Source organism: Saprolegnia diclina (assembly GCF_000281045.1).
Source record: "Saprolegnia diclina VS20 unplaced genomic scaffold supercont1.65, whole genome shotgun sequence".
Taxonomy (NCBI): Eukaryota; Oomycota; class Saprolegniomycetes; order Saprolegniales; family Saprolegniaceae; genus Saprolegnia; species Saprolegnia diclina.
Genome location: NW_008246132.1, coordinates 211462 through 232854, shown reverse-complemented (window position 1 = coordinate 232854; position 21393 = coordinate 211462). Strand labels below are relative to the sequence as shown.

Here is a 21393-nt window from a genome sequence, read left to right as displayed (position 1 = left end):
CTTCCAAATTCTTGTCGATTCATAGGATGGAGAGCCCGTACATTGTCAAGCTCGTTGGCGCCAGCTGGACACGCCCCATTGACATTGAAGCGGTCGTCGAGTACATGGACCTCGGCGACCTCCGTACCTACCTCGCGACCCACATGGCGACGCAGTTTCCGTGGAGCGACAAGGCTCTCTGCGTCCAGAGTATCGTCTTTGGCCTTGTCTACCTCCACACGTTCGACCCGCCGATCATCCACCGCGATCTCAAGTCCAAGAATATCCTGCTCGACGCGGTCAAAGGCACCAAGCTCACCGACTTTGGCATCTCGCGCGAGATCGACGAGTCGAGCATGACCAACGGCATTGGTACGTACCAGTGGATGGCCCCCGAGGTCATTAGCGGGACGCGCTACTCGGCGGCCGCCGACGTTTACTCGTTTGGTACCTTTCTTTTTGTTGGTCTCGAATACGGTTTGCTGATGGGACGTGATGGGGTTAGGGGTCGTTTTGGCCGAGCTGAGTACCCACCAAGTCCCGTACTCGGATGCAGTTCATCCCGAGACGGGTCGCGCACTCACACAGCAGTCGATTCTGTCGAAAGTGACAACGGGCGAGCTCCAGCCGACGTTTGATGCGACGACGCCGATGTATGTCAAGGAGTGGGGCAACCGCTGCTTGGCCACAAACCCGGATGACCGACCGACAACGCTCGAGCTGACGCTGTTTGTACGGGAACTCGTCCAGCGTAGCTCGACGGTTAGCTTGTAAAAGCCACAACGATACAAACGCATGGGAGGGACTCGCCTCGACATAGACACGCTAGAGACTACACTCATCAATTGTCCTACATACTCGTAACAAACATTAGTGTACGTCGCAGGGCTGATCTGAAAGAGGTAGTAAGTTGCGAGCGCGCGTGGCGCTTCAGGAATTTGCGACAGACAAGCGATACACTATGGCAGCACCACGCGGGGCTGGTACTGCTGGGCACGCGGGACCGCGCGCTCATGTCGACGGGCCTTCCGGAGCCCCGACCACGCCGTGCGCTACGCCAAAAGAGAGCAATTTTGCCACGTACATGCAAACGTATTACCTTGACACAGCACACAAGTAGAAGCGCACCAATCAAAAGCACGAGCCAGAGACACGCGAGAAGGACAAGCACCAAGATCGGATGGCCCTCAACAAGGCCCGTGGCATGTGCGAGACCGCCGCCCACAATCAACCTACCCCCACCGATTCAACTCTCAGCCAACTAGGGGTAGGGTACCAGAAGACAAGGCCAATGTGCAGTATGATGCTAGGACCCGACACCAACTCGATGCAGACGGACGCGACGAGTCCGACTTGCAATTGGAGCTGGTCGAGACGGTCCCACTTGGCTTCGTCCTGGGCGCGTACGCCAAAGGCCCCTCTCTCGGCCTACGTCGGTTTGTATCAATCAAACATCGCGTTGCATCAACACCTTCTTCACGTAGGGCTCCATAATAGCGCCTAGGACGCAATCCATGATCTTTTGTGCTTTGGTCGACCAGTACCTTGGCGCTGATGGACGGTTGCAAGCCGGTAGTGCGCGCCGGTGCGGACAATCAACAGCGCCATGACGTAGCTAAACCACGCCGCTGCGACAACAAGTGAGATCGCCATGTCCTACACAGAATCGATTGAGCGTAGATTGCATATCGCGGGCTCAACTTGGTTGCTGGTCAAGCTCATCTCGAGGGACGTTTGCATGGACTTGGCTTGTGTCTGCAGAAAGACCGTCCACGCGGCAAGACCCAGCGCCAGCATGAACGCAGTCGCAGCCATCATCGGGATCGCCTAACGTTGTTGCATCGATAGACCGCTTAGAAACGAGGTTGCCTACGAGGAGGAGTCGAGAGAGCAGGTCCGGGGCCACGGCCAGCACGAGAAGCAGCCACACTCCGCGGTACAGGTTGAACACCACCGTGGCCGCGACCGTCGGAAGTAGGTCCACGATCGTTGTGTATCTAGCAAAATGCATGTTTTTTTTCCAAATTTGGACAAGTTGTCGTACACGGGGCGGACCGTAAACGGCGCTATCTAGATGGCATGACAGTGAGAGCGCAGCATCACAATACGTATACCTGAAACGCTGTCGTGACGGCATCCATTGTGACGGGCGGGGCCAAGCACTTGGCCACCAAGTGGTTGTGCAGCGACCCATAGCACTGCGCAAGATCCCATTATCGGCTGCAGCAACTGCATATTTGTATACCAGAAGCGAGAGACTGGAACCAAGCAAGGCCGTCAGCATCACGAGATGCAGCCGGTCTTGCCACCGCCCTTGACTCGCAAAATTGCGGAGGTCCACAAGCCTACGCAGCGCTAAGATTTGCACCAAGAAACTCAGAATTCAAAAGTGCACCGATGGCACACGAGTTGGCCGTGGGTGCCGAGTACATAGCCCATGACGGCAAGCGTGACGGCGAAGAGAGCACCCTTGAGAACGACTAGTGCGACGAGCCAGTTTTGCTGCAGCTGCCAGCTCGAGGAAGCAATGTCCAACGAGCCATGACTAGCCACAAGACGCAGATAGTACATGACAGTTCGAAAACGCCATACGCGGCCAAGCAGAGCGTCATGTTGGGTACGAGCGGTCGCTGCGCGGCGTAGACCGCCGTGGTATTCCACTGCGGTGGATTGATCGCACTCAGTACATCGATGGCCTCTGTCATCTCGGCACCGAGTCCTGTGTCGAGTAGTCCAGAGCTCAAGAAATGAAATATAAGCTTGTACCAAAGAGGAACCAGATGTAGATCACCACTTCCAAGCCCGTGTTGAGAAAGAGAGCCACCAATCGCGACGCCGAGTGCCCGGATAAGGTGAGAGTGGAGAGGCGTTGTCTGGTGTCGTATCAGCAAACGTTGTAGCAATGCAATGTACCCGTGGAGCCGTAGTGCAGATACCTACCAACAATATTCGCTGAGTCCTGAAACGGAATTTTGATCATGGAATATCGACGTACGCTCACATCTGGCGATATCGACACATCATCAAGATCGTCGGTGATCTCCAAGACAACGCCCGAATGGTCGCGGTACACCCATACAATGACGCCTTCGGTGGCGACGACGTTCGAGAGACCTGCGTGGTCCGTCTCAAGGGCGACGTCCACCTAGTACATTGCGCTCAGTTTCTGAAATACAAAAGCACCTCTACGCGTGTGCCAATGGTCAGCGCCGACGCAAGGAAGCGAAGCCGGCTGCTGAGCACGTGCTTGTCAATCTTGCCGTCGTCGTACCTACCGCAAGTCTCATGCCAATGGGTCGTGGGTTCGATACTGCGTACCGTACACTCACGGTACCATCGGTGTGCTTGCGCAGTATTTCACCCGGTCGCACGCGCGCCTTATCGTCGTGGACACTCGTCACTTCGACGCGCATCCCTATATCGGACCAACTACGTCCAATATCAAAAGGAGAAAATACGTACCTTCTTCAAACGACATGGCCGTGCGCATCGCAAGCAGCGCCGCCCAGTTGCGCTGCGGTCGACGGACGTTGGTGGCCGGTACTTTGACGACTTGGGGCGTCTCTTCTTCGTCAATGTATTCGATCATGTACTTGCCGTCCGCACGCACTAGGACATATTGTTGACTCAATCAACTCGTTTCCATTGTGGTACCTTTGCGAACCACACCGGGGGTCCACACGTCATCGTCATCGTCATCGCGTGCACTCTTGCCGAGACGCACCTCGATATTGGCGCCGACATCAATTGCACCATGGCAAAACTGCTGGAGGCTAGCCACAACCTCGCAAATTTCGAAAAAAAAGGAAAATGGCATCGTACGACGCAAGCCACTGCGAGGCCGTCGAGACGCGTTGCAGCTCGGCAACATCAACGCGCGTGGCTATTGTCTCCGTGTCGCTGTCGTGTTGAATATCGTACGTATTGTTGGTGTGTCGTTTGCAGATAACCCCTACCATAATATGCACCATAAGATCAAAGAGGACGCCGCCAATAAGAACAAAGAGGACGCTGCCAATACGATCAGCTATGGCGCGCCCAAGAAGAACGAGGTGTACCAATGTGCTGTCGTCCTTTGGCGTCCGTGTAGCGGACATTGGTTTGGATCGCAAAGCGCGTCGACGGCTGGCACAGTGTGTGCCACCACCGCTTGGCTAGACCATAGTCTCATGCGATAGTTGAACGCGAAAAATGTCGCACGCACCTGAGATGGCGGCGTGGGGCACGTGCTCGGCGATTTGCTCGTTGTCGCTGTCGTGTTGAATGTCGCAGTCTGTGTCGCGCACGCGCAGAATACGTCCCGATCGGCATGTGCCATCCGCCTTCCGGAAGAACACGGGCTGCAATTTGGTCCACGAATGTGCTTCGTTGAACGCGCCACGGACTACCCGCTGCTACGTATTTGATGTTGCGTCTAGTGTACTGGCGATTCGCAAGACGAACCCAAAGCGAGACGAGCGGACGAAGCCGCGTCATGTCGACAAGTTTTTCCTTGCGCCCGTCGCCAAGATACCGAACAGCAATGTGGGCGCTCGATGTGTGCAGTCGCGTGATCGTCGCGTCGGCCCAGACATCTACCACTGTCTTCAACACAATGATATGAAAGCGAGAGGTAAAGACTCGGGTTGTCGCGATCGCGGACTTGAACGTTCTGTCCGACTGTCCATGCGCTCGGGGGGGCGTCGGGGGGGCTCTTCTCGTCAGCCTAGCTGGTTGCTAACGACGGCTGTGACGCAGCATGCACGCTACCTCGTCCGGGTCGATGGGCTTGAGCTTCGCCACACGCTTTTCGGTCGTGCCACGCTTGAGGTACTCGACTGTCGCCGTGCTACTCCCATGTTGACGTGTCGTCCAGCGGATACCATCGTACCCGTCGCGGTGGACACGGCGAATCTCGGCGCGCTCGTAGCGCGTCATGGCCTCGCCTTTGGCAAGCACGGTATCCCCCACGTTCCAGTCGCTCGACTAGTAAGACCGTAGAAGAGCGTTGTGCACTGTAGCCCAAGCTCGTACCGGGGTAGCATCGTCCTACCACGCCCCAAGTAAGATGACATCGCACGCTTCAGAACATACCGCTGCGTCAGAGGCGTCATGAGTTGATCTCTCTCGCACTTCCTAATCGTAATTTCTATGAGCACGGAAGCGGCGTGGAGTGACCGACGTCGTCCGACATGATGGCCACTGGAGTTTCTTGTGAAACGCTTCCACGATGGGCAACACGGGCTCCATGGCCGTGCACCCGAGCTCGTCGCGTCAGCTATCTCGGCGACTCAGCTTTACGAGCACCCGCAAAGCAGAGTACGGTGCACGCTCCTAGTCTGTTTTCGCTGTACGTAGTGGAGTGTAGAGACAAGTCGATTTTGCTGCTGGGGCTCGACAGCAGTGGCAAGAGTGCCCTTGCCCACGGTAGACACAGCTCTCTCAAATGGTCGATAACTTGCCCTTGCTGGAGCGTAGGCCTGGCGAGCATCCCGAATGCACCGGCGACAACCGCTCATCCGTCGTCGTGGACGCCACCGCTGCCGGCCCCGACCAAAGTGGCGTGCATCAAGACCACGGCCATCCACGCGCGTATGTTCAAGCTCCTCGACATGCCCGGGCACCGAGACGCACGCCATTTGTGGTACCAGCACATGAACGACGTTGGCGTAGTCTGCTTTTGCATCGACATGAGCGACATACTGCGGTTTCCGCTCGTCGCCAACGAGCTCGACCGCCTCTCGGCGCTGACGGCGTCGCTGGCGTCGTCGCCCGTGGTCTGGCTGCTCTTTACCAAAGCCGACTGCGCCTCGGTACTCTTATGTCACTTGGAAGCACAGCTTGAACGGTGGGTCGTTAGCCGGGTCAACGGCCGAACGCGATCGAGACGTACGAAGCCATCAAGAAGTGCCACGTCTTTCAGACGCGGAGGTCCTGCGACTGGTCGTTCATCCTTGCCCCCGCCATCAACTGCCTCGCCGAGACGCAGCTGAGTGCGTTCAAGTCCTGGGTCCACGAACACCTCGCCATGAAGGAATAGTGCCAACGTTTCCACAAACGCGTGTGTGCTTTCTCGCGTTGCCACGTCATTCCATGAGTAGATATGTTGGTGAGCACTTTGCAGGTGAAGCGACTGGACAGTTGACTGTGGCGACTAATGTTCAAGAGTACTACAATTGTAGTATATCGTATCAACACGAGAGAGTATGTAGTTAGTCGCTGTCGTCGAGTTTGCGCTTCCGCGTCGCGACGCGCCGCGTCGACTTGCGCCGGGACGGTGTCACTTCCGACTCTTCGCTCTCGTCCTACAGAGGACATTATGTATTCTGTCGAACGTGATACAAGTGGGTCGTACTTCGATCACCTTCTTGGCGCCCTTTTTGGGTTTTGCGTCCTTCCGCGTCGACGTGCGGGCGGGCGGGGTAGGGTCTTTGGGTGGCACCTTGGCCCGCGATGCCCGGCCCGAAGTCCCTGCATTGATCGATCAACACAAATGCAATACACCAGCATCTACAATGGAGACGTACGCTTGGGCGGGGACTCGGATTCGCTCGACTTGGCATCGACTTTTGGCGTCGTGGGCGCCGACCGCTTGCGGAGATGCACAAGCGGAACGACATCCGACTCGCTGTCGACGTCGTCCGTCGAAGCCACTGGTCGTTTGGACGTCTTGGGTGACGCCGCTGCTTGGGTATCTACAGCATCATCGCTATGGAATGTTCACGCAGGGTAGGCGTACCGGCGCGACCGCGGATGCGAGACGACGCGCGCTGTGGAGTGTTGTGGTTGCTGCTGCTGGGCTCTTTGGCGTCCGAGAGCTTCCGCTCTTGTGTCTCGACGATGGGCGCCGAGGCCACGGGCTCGTCGGGCGTCGGAGGTTCGCTCTCGTCCTGCGGGGTTTCAGCAACTATGTCGTCGCCCTCTTCCGTGTCGCCGGCGCCGTCCATGTCCTCGGAGCACTCCATGACCTCGCGCTCGTCTGTCGGTGGCGGCGCCGTGACCGCATGTTTGTGTTCTTCTGCAAGCGCATCTTCCGACAATGCCTCTTCGTCTTGACTCGCAGCTGCGTCAGTTGGCGTCTCGATGTTCGCAGGTGACGGCGCCGCCTCGGCGACGGGAGCAGATGCGTCGACGCTTGGGGCATCCGTTGCTACCGTAGCATCCTCGGTTGCCTTTGTCTTCTCGAGGGCGAGCGCGTCCTTGTACGCAGCAAAGGCCTCCAAGAGCTCTGTAGGTAGCGCGGGCCCGAGCTTGGCCCAGAGCGCCCGTGTCCGCGGAAAGGCATCGAGGCCCAGCACGAGGAGGTCTTCGGTGCTGGCGCCGGCGTTGATGCGCCGATCGACGTCGTCCATGAGTTCGTCCGTCTCTTCCTTGGACTGCAACCGCGCCAGCGTCTGCTGGACATGCGCAATGGCTGCCGCAAGCTCGGCGAGGTCCTCGGCGCTGTGCATCGTCCAAAGCCGCAGCGCTGCCTGACCTGTGATTGGTCCAAATTTCGCAAAAAGTCAGTTGATTGCTCGAAAGGATGCGATGCCATTGGTCAAATAAAGCCAGCAACGCTATCAGATTGGTTGGCAAAAACTGCACCAGAGGTCAGTTGATTGCATATTGTTGTCCGCCATGACCGAAGAGGGCGAGGCAGGTCTTAACGTTGCCAGCTTGCAAAGGTGCAGGTGGCTCAAGCCTCCAAAGAGTCGACTCGAAGCGCGGGCCCGAGCTTTGTCCGTCCTCGTAGCGGTGGCGTCGAGGCAAAGTGCGAGGTACGGCTAGCCAAATTTGCAAAGTCAGTTCTCAGACTTAACGCCATTGACCAAACGAGGATTTTGCAGCGAACCACGACATCGGATTAACAACAAGAGGTCACTTGATTGAAGACTAATGGCACGACGCCCGCATTGCATGACAGCAGTATAGACCCCGAAAAAGTAGTCGCAAAATGGATGGATATTGCCATTGTAAACAAAATCAAAACGATTGCGCCATCCGGGAATCGAACCCGGGGCATCTCGATGGCAACGAGATATTTTACCACTAAACCAATAGCGCAAGCTTGTTTCTTATGCAAAAACGTTCACTATATAAGCATGCTGTTAAGCATGGTGATAAGCATGCTATTGTCTAGCGCTAAGCTCTCCATTTAATTATTTTTCGCAAAATAATGTCTTCATTCATTCGAGTGCAGCAACCTCAACGCACACGTGCCCTGCGCTCGAGAGCACACCTCATCAAGTACACACGCCAAAAATACCAGATTTGTATCCCGTACAGCTATATTTCGCGCGTAGCCTACATTCGGACCCCCGAGCTGCTGCACCTTGGGAGCGATTCAGTGTCTCGAAGGCTGGACCGCCAATCTCAAAGAAAGGATCTTGTCTGACGTCATTGGTCGAGGGAGGATGCATTCTGCCAGGGTTTGATGTGCGCCATGACTTGCGAAACCGAGGACGATCCAAAGGCGATTTTGTCGCGTTCTGTAGTAATATCTTCTGGGTGCCAGCCGGCGAAATAGAACGCTTTGTATGGTGTCTACTTCTTCGACCACAAAAATGTATGCACGCAGGGCTCGCCCAGCAGCCAAATGCCACAAAAATCTGTGACCGGGCGTTCGCTGGGCTGACGTGGCCTGTACTACATGTTCCCGATATCGTGAATATATTGAGATTATACCCGACTGTGCGTTGGCAGTCCGAGGTGCGACACAAAGTCGCGCTTTGTGGACACGACATACGATTATCAGTCCAGCATGTCTGCCACGCGTTGAGCCCAGGGTTGAGCCATGCGCGCTTTGGGTGTTGCTTGGGTGCATTAAATCATGTAGGCGACCCAAGCTGGTACCCTGCGAAACTTCTCAGCGACATGCATTCTCAAGTGGACATTCGTGTCCCGGCTATAGCACCGAGAGGGGGCACCGATGCGAGTCGATTCGACCAATTAACTGATACGAGGGCACCAATTTTTTGTTGTCCAACTGATGAGTCAAACGTGTGGCCACCATCGTGATTGGTCACATGTTTTCGACGAAACGCCTGCATTCCACCCTGTCACTCTGTCCTGTTCGCGTCTCCACACTATTGTACAACAAACAAGACGCAAGACGGTTTTTGCTCACACCATAAGTTTAATCAAAGAGCGGAGTCAAATTTTTATTTGATGGGCGATGGAATCATCACCACCTTTAGTTGTGTCAGAGTTGGCTTGTGGGTGGAATGGATAACCGTTACCAACAACATGACAGTACTTGTACGTACACTCGTGCGTAACAGACATGTAATAGTCTCATGGTGGCAACTCTCTTGAAGACAAGAAATCTGGATTTCAGCACCGCGTTCCGTATCGACACATGGAAATCGATTTGTCATCGCACTGGCTCACAACCAACGCTGCTTGCATTGCCGCTCCAGGTGCTTGCCACCCAACGTTCGATCAAAAATTCCCAGCTAGGTTTGCGGAATTACTTAGTCGAACCGCCGTCCTTGGATACGATTGGTACCTACGCGATATATGGCCGCGCACGTTGATCAAAAATTCGTTGCGGGCTGGTAGCTTAGTTGCTGCCACCGACACTTTAATCATTTTCACTTTTGCTCATGGACGGTCATTCGACGCCTTCAACAACACCCGAGACACTACGCGTAAAGTCGCCGGACGAGATGCCCGTTGCTCTAGATGCTTTGCTACCGGCGCCGGACGACGACGTGCCGCCGACACCGCTCACCTACCGCCCCGATGTCGACGGACTTCGAACCCTCGCGGTCATACCCGTGCTACTCTTTCACGCGTACCCAGCGTTCCTGCCCGGTGGCTTTATCGGTGTTGACGTCTTCTTTGTCATTTCCGGCTTTCTCATCTCTGGCATCCTCTTCAAAGAGCATCAGCGCGGCAGCTTTACGTACACGGGATTCTACGCGCGGCGCGTCCGACGCATCTTCCCGACGCTCCTCGTTGTTTTGATTGCAACGTTCTGGCTCGGGTACCTCTACCTCATGGCGCCCAAGGTGAAGGCGATGGCAGCGACGATGCTCGCGGGGTCGCTCTTCAGCGCCAACCTCCAAGTTCTCTCGCTCACGCACTCGTACTTTGACATTGACGTCAAGACCAACCCGCTTTTGCATCTCTGGTCCCTCGGAGTCGAAGAGCAATTCTACATCTTTTGGCCTCTCTTCGCGTCGCTTCTCATGCGCATGCGCTTCAAGACCGCGATTGTCTTGCAAGTGATGGTGCTCGTGGTGAGCTTTGCCACCAACGTCTGCTTTATCGGCTACAACGACAACAACAAGATGTCGTTCTACATGCCGTTGAGCCGGTTTTGGCAAATGTCGATGGGCGGCCTCCTCGCCTACCTCCACATGCACGGCGTCGCAATCACGAGTCGTTGGGGACGCCATCTCGTGGCCATCGTCGGCCTCGCGTCCGTGGTCGTCGGCTTGGCTTGCATTGATGAGACAAGCGCGTTTCCGGGGTATTATGCGCTGCTTCCGACGGTCGGGGCGACGCTCTCGATTGCCGCTGGCGCCGACGCGAGTGTCAACACGTACCTTCTCAGCAACCGCGTCGTTATCTACGTCGGCAAGATCAGCTACTGTTTGTATCTCTGGCACTGGCCGCTCCTCGTCTTTGCGATCGAGCGGTATCCGGACGTGACGAGTCGACCGTTCTACATGCAGCCGTATGCGATGCTGCTGCTCAGCCTCGTCTTGAGCATTGCGACATACGAAGACCTCGAAGGACGACTTCGACGCCACCGCGCCAAATGGGTCACGCCACTTCTCGTGGTTGGCATGTTCGCAGTCGCGGTGGTCGCCGGTTGCGCCTACAAGAACCCGGCAAGCTTCTCCGCCACCGAGATCGAGATTGCCAATGCGCCGTTGCCGCCCATCATCGACACCACGGCGCTCAACGCAACGACGGTACCGCGAGCCATGACGACGGTGCTGCAGACCAAGCAAGCCATGGCCGACGGCAACTGGAACGTCCGGACAACGAGCTGTGCGCCCGACGCCAAGTACATCACAGCCGCGACCTCGCCGGTGCCATTTCCGTTCAAGGACCCGGTGAATCCGGGCTACCCTGAACGCTGCGAGGTCATCAACCCGGGGCACGAGGCGGACGGTACGCTCGTCGTTCTTGGCGACTCGCACGCCGACATGTCGGTGCCCCGGTTCATGCGGCTCTTTGATGATGCGGTTGCGTCCAAGACGCCGTTTCCGACGATTGTCTTGAAGGACCGGTGGGGCCGCGCGATGCTGCCGTGCCGCCCCGAGTTTGCTCAAAACATGCACATGCTCGCAGCGCTCAAGCCGCAAGCCGTTCTCCTCGTCGTACACTGGATCCAGTTTATCAACCCGGGCGCGCCCCTTGACCGCCCGTACGCACACCCGCCCAAGTGCTGCTTGTACGAGTTTGTTGCGTGCAATGAGCAAAACGCCGACGACGTACACCACCTCTTTGCGTCGCTTGAAGCCGAACTACACAAGCTCTCGCGCCTCGGCATCAAGGTGTTTGTCGTCGACCAGAGCCCCGAGTACCCGCAGATGGTGCCCGACACGTGGGTCAGTGGCAGCACCGTCAAAGTGCCGGCGCGAATTAGTCGATCAGCGTTTCGCAAAGAGAAGGCGTGGTTTCTCGACCCGCTCCACGCCGCTGTGAAAGCTGCGAACGCGACGCTACTCGACTACGCCGACAACTACTCGGACGGCGACACGCTCTTGCTCGCGGACTCGACGGGGTATCCGACCATGTGCGGAGGTAACCACTTGAACGCACGCACGTCGCGCACGCGTCTGACCATTCTGGATCAAGTTGTCGCGGCCGCACGGGCTTCTTTGCCGTAATCGTGTCCTCTCGACCGTAGACAGGACAGCGAGGCTTCAACATAGAGACTATACATGATTTTATTCAAAAATGTTCGAAATGAGTTGTCAATCCCAGTTGTGTCAAGGACCGAGCTCCACTAATGACCTCGGGTGCTCACCACTGGCACGAGTCAATGCCGTTGGTCCTTCGTGGCTTTCACATGCAGTCGTTGAGAAGCAAGTTAGTAGTCAAATTTCGTCGCTACCATTTTGCTCAAGACGTCGATCAAGCAAAAGCGAGGCTGAGCCACCCCTCTGGTTGAGAAGGATGTTTCGGATTCGAGATCGCGTCGCTGTCACTCGCCCTCATGTACGTGATGGAACGTGGGATGGCAAGCTTGATGGTCAAGTGGGCAAAAAGAACAGAAGTCGACGTCTGAAAGCCAAACGCTGACATATACTGTATTCAATAATACCCACTACGTATGGCTGCTCCATTACGCATCACACACCCGCTTTCTCTTTGAAAAAACAGCGGCGTCGCATCGGAGACCTAGTGCCAGGCTTCTCTTGACCCAATGCATTTGACCTTTGCGAGGCCAGCTCTCCAGAATATTGCTAGACTACGAACGCATCGTCGTTCTAGCCATCAAGGAAGCGATAAACTCCAGTATATTGACACTCTGTCCAGTTTGCAGCCATGTCCATTCCTACCGCTAGAGTGTTGATCCAAGTGGTCACGGCTCAGTCGACTGTGAGTCACAGACTACGGAGGTTCGCCTTCAGTGTCCTACGTGTACGTGCAAGGCGGAAATTTTCGCAGGCATTCGTTCAAATATATATTAACATCGTGTGATAGACTTGCGCAAATGTTGGGGTGGAATGCTCGTTCTGTTGCCGTTTTAGAATATCATATGTTTTTTGCGCCGAGATGCCAGCCACACGTTTTGCACGGAGCGCCTCAACCAAAAATCTGTTTGAGCCTCGGACCACTCTTGTCAGAGTGGCACATTGCGTAGCCGACACACCAACGTACACGCAAATGTGTCGCCGAAAGTCATGGGTATCAACGCATGCGGGACAACCCGTTAGGGCGGCCCAGCGCATTTCAATACCCCGTGAAGGCCACTCGCGCTAGTTTGTCGTTTGTTGCACGCCTAAACTGCAATGGCGCGCGATCCAGCGCCCAGAAAGAAAAATTCGACCAACTGGAGACGACCATTCCGGTTGACGACAACGAAAAGCACTCGTTGAGGACATTCAATATCAGCAACTAGAACAATTGTACTAATACGAGAGGAGTAGGAAGCGGCGCGGTAAGAAGTAGTTTTGGTCCTCAAACTCGTTTTAGACGCGTACGAATGGTGTAGCACATATCCGCTCGATGTGGTGGTGCTCTAAGCACACCTCTCTATCTCGATACATCGCTGCCTTCATGCGTTTAACCTCTAAACATAGGTTTTTCCACCGTTTTAATGGACTATGGTTCTTTAGTCGTTTAGTCGCTTTCAAAGATAGTCCAGGCGTTGCCAAGTCGAAAACGTGCAGAGTGGGTCTTGCGGCTGCCACGACCAATTTCTACCAACTTGCCGTTTGGATTGACTTATACATGTAATATATGTATAGTACATTGAGTGTCCGGAGATTGACCTTGGCTGCACTTGCGGTGGCGGGGAGCGACGTCGCTGCATCCCGTGCAGTCTGGCAAAACCGTTTGTGTCTAGTCGAAAAAAGCTTCGTCTGATCATCCATGCTAGACGGAGTAGCTGAATCTGGTCATCCCAGACGACAGCGGTATGGGCTGCACTCGCACGCGGCGGGGAAATGTCGAAATCAGACTATATGGTCGGCGGTGCAGTAGGATACGACGGGTGGTGTTGGCTCCTACACAGCAATTAGTAGAGTAATCGAGAATGGCCGTGACGATGTACTTATCCTTGCTCAAGGTTGCAAGGCGGCTTCGCCAAGAATAAGACGGGTCCGATATCCCGACACCAAGGCCAAAGTACATTGGCATCGTCAAGGACAGACAAACCCTTAGTCAACAATCACAACAACACCGAATGCGCTGCATCTGGGCCGACGCACCCATTGCCTTGGATGCATGATCATATGCACTGAAGGAATTTAGGTACTCGACCGACGAAACACGACGAGCGACGTGGGTATGGACGGCCGTTGGCGGCGCTTCACTTTTCAATTTGCTACCAAACGACCATGCAAGTCGGCTACCTTCTTCTCGCGATCGCTGCGGTCGTCGGCGCGGCCGTGCTTCCGGAGGACCAACCCGCCAAGCCGAGCTTGCGCGCCGAGATGCCGGCAATTTGCTGCGATATTCCGCGCGAAAAGTGATGCGGCGATACCGACTACTGCTGCCCCCGTATCCCCCGATTCGTGCGTAAGACGACACTGCCTTGGGGCGACTCGTGTAACTCGAAACAAAGTAAACTTCTTTGTTTATCCAGGGGATTTTCCAGTCGGGAGCTAGCCCAAGCGAGGTGAAACTCCATGCGGACGTTCATCTCCATGTATGCGACGTCGTGCAGCAATATTTCGGTGCAAGTGGACATAGCATCTCCTGACAATGTACCCTATGGTATGCGTTGCTCTCGCAGAAACACAGCTGTGTTGATCATATGAACGCTGAATTCATCACAACTTTATGGATCTCTAATCCAAGGATCAAATTTTGATCTTGGATACATCCTTAAACTATCCATCCATCCAGCAAACGATCTATCTTGTTGGACCACGTTCCACTGGTCTGTATCTGGTCACCCGACTGCACTGTACTAGCACAGCGGACTGTCGACTGTCGACGCGGTAGACGTGATCTCGGAATCTGGTCAGGACCGACGACTGCAAAGCGGGTACTACGAGACACTAAACGACGTCGCACGCCCGTTCGTGTCGTTTCGGGTACAACTATATTCCGCGTGCATAGACGGCAGCATTGGAACTTTACCGACTGTCTAGCGTCTTCACGCCACGGTGCCTCTACGCCCAACGGGCACAGTGGCATGCGAGTCGGAGCTTCAGTGTACCTACACGTTCGGCCATGGGATGATGACCACACGCTCCTCGACGGGCGATACTACAGACACGCCAACTTTGGAGTAAACTCTAAACACTGTCGCGGTCGAGCACACTCACTATTCGATTTGCTACGACAACAGCAGCCATGCAACTCCGCCTTCTTGCCTTCGCCGCCGCCGTTTGCGTGGCTGTCGCCGCCGAGCCCGCCAAGCCCGAGGCCAGCACCGAGACCCCGAATCTGCGCGGGGGCAACGCCAACGAAAAGGGTGCGAAGGGGTTCATTTGCATGGACCCCCATGACCCGTATTGCCACTGGTGGTGGAACCATCGCCGCGAATAAGGGACGACCGTCCTTCTCGTCGCGTCACGTAATGAACAGTTTGTTTGTTGTTGACAATTTCTACAAGCACGACGTATACAGGGTGCCGCAACACGAATTGGTCGACGCTTGGCAAATAGTTACGTAGATCTACGCTCAATAAATGTCGGACTTACTTTGTTGTGTATGCTCGGTTATCGAACTTGATCTAGGCGAGCGGAGGCAGGAGCCCGATGCGTGGGACAAGATGCAGGCGCGGCCACTCGTGTTGGGCGAGGAGTTGGAGAAGACGACGAAGAGCAGGCTGTTCGGGCTCGTGAAGTAGTCTGTGGTGCAAGTGTAGTTGAGCGACACGCACCGTCTTGACGGCAATCGTCCATAGACTTGGCACTGTAGGTCGGTGCGAAAGACGCGATCGTTGCGGACGCGCCGAACGCTGTATCAGACGCACGCGCGAAGAAATGGCCAGAGGTTGCGGAACGCGGCTCGGTGCATGTTGGAGGCCGTCTTGGGCGTCGAGTAGAGGTAGCCCGAGAGTGTTGTCGGGCTCATCGCTACTGTCACTGACGTGAGGTGGCACCCAGACGGGCCAGGGACACTGCTTTCAGCTTTCCGAAATCAAAATAGATAGTATCACGCGACTGAGCCACCGCGTCGGCCATAAAGCACTAATAATCTCCAGTTAATAGTCGACCCACTTCAACAACAACGGTAGCGATGCAACGAAAGGCGTGGCTTCCTTGGATACATGTATCGGGCTATCGTCAGTTGGAGCACCAAAGCCGCCTTTGAGTGTTTCAAACTGTCGTTTCACACTCAAACTATACTCTGGTGGCAGTTGATGCCTCATGGCGTCGCGGGTGCAACCAGAATTCACGCCTTTGGCGCCGCGCCGCCAACGTCTCACGACCCTCGCTGCTTGGTTCTGGCTCAGCGGGAGCTTGGCGGCTAGTGTCTGGTACTTAGCGCTCCTCGCACCGCCTTTTGCCAACGACTTGTGGTGGGCCAACTACAACACAAGTGGCACGCAGGCCTTTCTGATTGACGCGACGAACGCACTCCTCGAGAGTCAAGCGTCGGGGGCTGTCGACCTTCTCACTGTGACGATCACCAAGTCGTACCATACGGACGTGACGTACCCGACGCGGCACCCGACGTATGCGTCGCGCCTCTTGCTGACGTCGCTCACGTCGCTAGAGTTTGCGATTGCGAATCTTCGCAACACGTCGGCCGCATACGCGCTCTGGCTTCCTACGCAATTTTGCTACGTCGATTTGAACAAACGGTGGGAAATGGCGCAGACAGAGACGCGCCAAGCGCGGTGTGCTGCGAGCTACACGACCAATGGCGCCGTGTACCTTGAAACAGTCTTGCGCAACGTTCAGAGCTGGTCGTCGTTTCTAGAGCTCTATGGCGGCGACGGCAACATCTTTACGATTGGCGTGCAGCTCGCAATCCAAGAATCGCCGACCGGCAAGGCGTGGCTCGACGCGACAGCCACTGTCTCGACGTCGATCGACGACGAAGCGTCGCTTTGGCGGGCTAAAGGACTCACTTTTTTCGCGTTGCAATTGCAAAACTCGGTCATTTCCGGGATTACGGAAACCGTGGACGTGGTCAACGCGCTCGGCGTGCATCAGCCCATTTCGCTCAAGCAAGTGTCCCAATCGGCGGGTCCGTGGACGTCGCAAATCTTCAACGGGTATCTCTACAACAACCTGTACATGCTCGTGTCGGGCTGCAATGCCAGCCTGGTGCGAGGCAGCCGCCGCCATTTCACCAAGGTGCCGTGCCCCTATCTGCAACCCCCGGCCTTTGAGAGCTTGCTTGGACTCTTTGATACCAACGGCAAGTATCTCGAGCAGACGGGCGTCGTTCACGATCACCTCGGTGCGTTCTTGTCGGTCGATATGTATGTTCTCCCCGTCCCCAACACGCTGCACACCCTTGTGTTGGACGCTCAGATCTTATTGGGGGATGCTCTCGCCACAAACACGACCCTCGCCGCCGCCTACTTGGCGCTTCGAGGTGGTGCACTCACGCCGACGCCGCCTGCCTTTCGCGGGGCCTACAACTACTATGGTGGTAACCCGCTTTGCCTCAATGGGCTTGCACAAGCCAATGTCCAAGCGCCGTTCGCGATCACGGATACGTGTGACACCCCGCTCGCATTCTCGATCTCAGTGAGTGTAGCGGCAGCGCTTTTGGGCCTACGGCTGATGGCACCCGCACGAATCGAGGACGTCTGCCTCGACGACGATGCATGCTTCCACCTGCTTGCCCCTGTGCACCGCCTGGCCAACGACCTGCCCCCGCTCACGTCGCTTGCGGCTGCAGCCCGACGCGATCTGGACGTACTACATATCAGTCTTGTCCAGTTTGTATCGGACGAGCGTCGAACCAACTATTCGCTGCTACGACAGTCGGTGCTCGACCCGTCCTTTGCGTTCTTTGGCTGGGTGCTTCTGGCCGACTGGGTCACTGGCGTGCGCGAAGTCGTATCGTTCGAGGGCGACAATGGAACACTTGCATTGATATCCGACGCCTACGACGTAACATCGACCGACCCGAGCGCAACCACGGTCGGGCGTGCGACCGCAGTCGTCTTCTACCTCGTCGTGTACGTCTCGATCGTCTTGCTGGTCGTGGCCGTCGTTTGCAGTGTCGTTGGTCTCCTGCACCACCCGAATCCCCGCCACTTCTTTGTGTTCCACCGCGTGGCCGGTGCGACGTGGGTCGGACGACCGCTGCTTTTCCTCCGTGGCGCGTCTGCGATGGTGCTGCTCAGTACGGCGCCAATAACCCTCCGTACCTCCTATGGCCTCTCCCGCTTTGTTTATACACCGCGAAGCGTTTTCGAAATCGCCGTCTTGGCGAGCGAGGCGACGTGGCTTACCTACGTGATCAGTGAAGCTGCGCTACTGGTGCCACTCGCGCGACCCCATTTGGCCGGGCACCTCAGCGCAGGACTTGTATGGACCACCTACGTGGTGCTTGACTTGGTGTTGCCGATCGAAATCCACACCGAAGTGCAACGTGTGTGCATTGCGCAGTCGTTGTACTATCAGCTCGAGTGCAAGAGTGCCACCGTCACGATTGGCAGCTACACAAGAGCGTGCTGGCTCCTGCTCCTCCCTACGCTCGTGGTGCCAATGACCGTGTTTGTGCTGGGTATCATGGACCGCCACCGATCGGCGCCAGCGTCCCCGGACGTTCAGTTGTCGGGGGTGGCAACGGCGTACTTGTCACTGTCTGGTATCGCGTCGGACCGCGTCGCACTGCTTCTCGCTGGACTCTACCGGGGCACGTGCGTCTCCTTTAACTTTACCCTCTGGGTATTTGTACGCGGCAAGGCGGATGCTGCCGTCGCACCAACCGTCGCGCTGCTCCCGAGTGCAGCGGGCCCTCCGGCGCCGGTGCCGACGACAGTGGCATGGCAGCACCGGAGCTGGCTGCTCATTGGGACGGTGTACGTCGGTGCTGCTATCTACAGTAGCACGTCGTACCTCGCGCTCTCCGAGGCGAACCTCGCCAACGATCTTGTCTGGACGGGCTTCAACATGACGAGCACCCATATCTTTGTTGCGCGGTGGTTCTTGCGGCAGCTCACGGCCGGCGTCACAAGTATGACGACGACTTTGGATGCGCCGTCGATCAACTCAGCTGCCGACTACAGCGTTGCCACGACGGTGCTGATTCCACCGCAGCAATATGGCGCCATGCTCCAATACACCAACCTCACTGCGATCGCAACCGCCATCTCAGCGCTGCGTGCCGTCGAGGGCTGTGATGGTCCGTATGTCTTTACGCAGTACTGCTACCTCGACTTGGATCAAAAATGGGAAATGGCCAACTCGATCAAGCGCCAAGAACGATGCAAGTTGATGGTCAACAACGGTGCCGTCTTTCTCGCTTCTCTGCTTCGGAACGTTGATATCTCAACGTGCTGGAGTGAGTCGTTTGAGATTGGGTTTGGCTCCGAGCTGCGTCAGTCGACAACCGGTCAGACTCTCTTGGCTTCATTTAGCCCACCGTACCTCTCGATCGACGACGAAGTGTCTTATTGGACATCAAAGAGCATCTCGTCGTACGTGCTGCAGTGGCAAAACTACAAGTCGATCGGTCTCGTCAACTCGTACAATATTGTCAATGCGTACGGCGCCTCGTATCCGTTTACGCTGCAGTCGACCGCGGGCTACTACCGCTTGGAGAGCCAAACGTCGTTCAAAATGTACTGGTCGCTCGCCAACGACCTCAGCGCTCTCCTCAAGAACACATCGACCATGGGTGGCAAGAGTCTGCTTCGGTCGAGCAGTCGATTTGCCTATCGCAACGACTCGCTCGCCGCTGTCTACGTGGCCAACGGAAGCATTTTGGCATCGCCGCTCGGCGTTGGTGCTGCCGTCGTACAGTCGACGATCGGGCCTTTTGGCTCAATCGACATGGTCTACGTCGGCGTTCCTGACGTCGTGCGCCGCGCGTACGGAGCGATCCTCGACCACGTTGGCGTGCTGCGCAGCACGGGTCCTGCGGCAATAGCCGCCTACGCGTCCATCTCGCTGCCCGCCCAGTTGCTGCCGATACCCCCTCAATGGTCGACGGCCAACTTTAAAGTGTTTGGCGGCTCGATTCTCTGTCCGCCGGCAGGCAACTCGGGGACATCGAGTATCACCACGGGGCTGACGCAGCTCTTCTCATTTCCGTACAGCTGCGCCACCACACAAGTGACCATGTCGCTTGCCGTGACACCCGAACACTTTGTTGTTGGCGCCGCCTTGACAGCGCCCAACGCCTCGGCGATCTGCGCGCAGGTCGTGGCCAAACGTACCGCGTGCGTGGCCGGCGTGCTCTCGACGCTCACCTTTCTCAACGAAACCGAGCAAACGCTACAAGCTACGTGGCGCCTGTCTCTCGAGGCGGCACTCACACCGCTGCGCATCAGCTTGGCACAGTTTGGTCGACCGACGGCGAACGCATCAACGACCTTGTACATAGCACCGCTATTGGACGACCCGGCTTTTGCGTTCTTCGCGCATGTCCTCTTGTACGACTGGGTGGCGGGAAACCGGGAGGTGGTCACGTTCCAGGGGGACGTCGGTACCCTAACCCTCCTCGGGGACAGTGGCATCCGCCGAGCGCAGCCCATCGATACCACCAAGCTCCCGGTCGTGTTTGCCTTGTACGCGCACCGCGCTGTTCAGTACGTGACGTACGTGCTCATGCTACTCGCGGCTGTGGCCGCCGTCTACCTCGTGCGGTGCCATGGTCGCATCGCCGGTGCGAATATGCTCGAGCTGTCGCGTGTCGGCGGCGTGGTGTGGGTCGGCCGCCCGCTCTTGCTGGCGCGTGGTGTGACAGCGCTCTCCCTTCTCTCGTCGAGTTCGCTCACCCTCGGTACCAAGTACGAAAGCCTCACGGTCTTGGAGGCGACGCAGCTGCCGTGGTACGCAACCTGCTTGGCCGCCAACGAAGTCACGTGGGTAGCCGGCGTCGTCAACGACGTTGCACTGGCGTTGACCCAAGAGGACGCCATGCGGTACACGACACTCAACAGCGTTCTTGTCTGGGCGGTGACGGCCTGTCTCACGACTCTTCTTCCCGTGACGCACGCAGTGCACGTTCATCGCACCTGCATTACGACAGCGCTCGACTACCAAGTGCACTGCACGTCGGGCGACGTCGTGATCGGGTCGCTGCACCGTCTGCTTTTGCTGTCGCTCTTGGTCGTCAGCATCAACGTCGCTTCGTACCTCAGTGTGCGCTGTCGTCAGTGCAAAAACGAAGTCCGCAGTCGGTCGCTCCTCCTCTGCGCCGGCGCGCGGTATTTATTCGACCAAGAATCCTGGCTTCAGGAGGAGCTATACTACATGGACAGAGCCTCCGCGGCGCTCAACGGCCTTTTGAGCCTTCGCTACAAGCAGGCGATGTATGTGTTTGACGTCAAGACGTGGCGGCTCCACGCTCTCAGCGCCGTCAGCACGCATCTCGAACGACGCCTGCGGGAGGCGTTGCCCTTGCGCAACGCAGCTTGACAGCACGACACGGATCGAGTGTGGTGAATATTGTCTGCTAACAGAATGACACTTTGGTGCCGTCTCGTATACACCGTTTAGTCGGTGTTGTTGTCCATTGTAGTCGATACTTCGAAATCGATACTGTAGAACCAAGGCTATTGCGCATGACATGGGCAGGGCAGCGCACATGCAGTACGTACTCGTATCAGCTAACTAATGCCCACCTTAATACCAGTCGTCACATGCCCTAGTGATCGAACGCCTTCTATATCCC

The 21393-nt window shown here is 56.5% G+C and overlaps 6 protein-coding genes and 1 non-coding gene across 7 annotated transcripts; 4 read left to right on the top strand and 3 right to left on the bottom strand.

Annotated features, from left to right (window-relative positions):
* Positions 1-26: 26 nt before the first annotated feature.
* SDRG_13980 (TKL protein kinase) lies at positions 27-864 on the top strand (the record flags this gene model as incomplete). The annotated part of the gene is made up of 2 exons (XM_008620081.1): positions 27-426; positions 485-864. The coding sequence occupies 2 exons, from the start codon at positions 27-29 to the stop codon at positions 751-753; spliced, it is 669 nt and encodes a 222-aa protein (XP_008618303.1). The 3' UTR covers positions 754-864.
* A 40-nt stretch (positions 865-904) lies between these two features.
* Positions 905-5072, bottom strand: SDRG_13979 (hypothetical protein; the record flags this gene model as incomplete). Its single annotated transcript, XM_008620080.1, has 28 exons — positions 905-1031; positions 1079-1211; positions 1256-1407; positions 1451-1479; positions 1524-1635; positions 1681-1806; positions 1853-1976; positions 2024-2049; positions 2094-2177; positions 2225-2324; positions 2375-2524; positions 2572-2698; positions 2746-2852; positions 2893-2915; positions 2975-3124; positions 3169-3250; positions 3298-3394; positions 3442-3588; positions 3634-3752; positions 3802-3931; positions 4038-4133; positions 4184-4373; positions 4423-4553; positions 4600-4684; positions 4729-4807; positions 4850-4904; positions 4955-5007; positions 5053-5072. The coding sequence occupies 28 exons, from the start codon at positions 5070-5072 to the stop codon at positions 939-941; spliced, it is 2820 nt and encodes a 939-aa protein (XP_008618302.1). The 3' UTR covers positions 905-938.
* Positions 5073-5188: 116 nt separating this feature from the next.
* SDRG_13978 (hypothetical protein) lies at positions 5189-5998 on the top strand (the record flags this gene model as incomplete). Its single annotated transcript, XM_008620079.1, has 4 exons — positions 5189-5277; positions 5327-5385; positions 5437-5771; positions 5819-5998. The coding sequence occupies 4 exons, from the start codon at positions 5189-5191 to the stop codon at positions 5996-5998; spliced, it is 663 nt and encodes a 220-aa protein (XP_008618301.1).
* An 87-nt stretch (positions 5999-6085) lies between these two features.
* SDRG_13977 (hypothetical protein) lies at positions 6086-7436 on the bottom strand. Its single transcript, XM_008620078.1, has 4 exons — positions 6698-7436; positions 6486-6653; positions 6314-6429; positions 6086-6263 (listed from the first exon to the last, which is right to left on the bottom strand). Exons 1-4 carry the CDS (start codon positions 7407-7409, stop codon positions 6171-6173), a joined length of 1089 nt encoding a protein of 362 aa, XP_008618300.1. The 5' UTR covers positions 7410-7436; the 3' UTR covers positions 6086-6170.
* A 497-nt stretch (positions 7437-7933) lies between these two features.
* On the bottom strand, positions 7934-8004 carry SDRG_13976. Its single transcript has one exon. It is a non-coding gene; the product is annotated as a tRNA-Gly (tRNA).
* A 1541-nt stretch (positions 8005-9545) lies between these two features.
* SDRG_13975 (hypothetical protein) lies at positions 9546-11789 on the top strand (the record flags this gene model as incomplete). The annotated part of the gene is made up of 1 exon (XM_008620077.1): positions 9546-11789. One exon carries the CDS (start codon positions 9546-9548, stop codon positions 11787-11789), a length of 2244 nt encoding a protein of 747 aa, XP_008618299.1.
* A 4158-nt stretch (positions 11790-15947) lies between these two features.
* SDRG_13974 (hypothetical protein) lies at positions 15948-21232 on the top strand. The gene has a single exon (XM_008620076.1). The coding sequence runs from the start codon at positions 15954-15956 to the stop codon at positions 21135-21137; it is 5184 nt and encodes a 1727-aa protein (XP_008618298.1). The 5' UTR covers positions 15948-15953; the 3' UTR covers positions 21138-21232.
* The last annotated feature ends 161 nt before the right edge of the window (positions 21233-21393 follow it).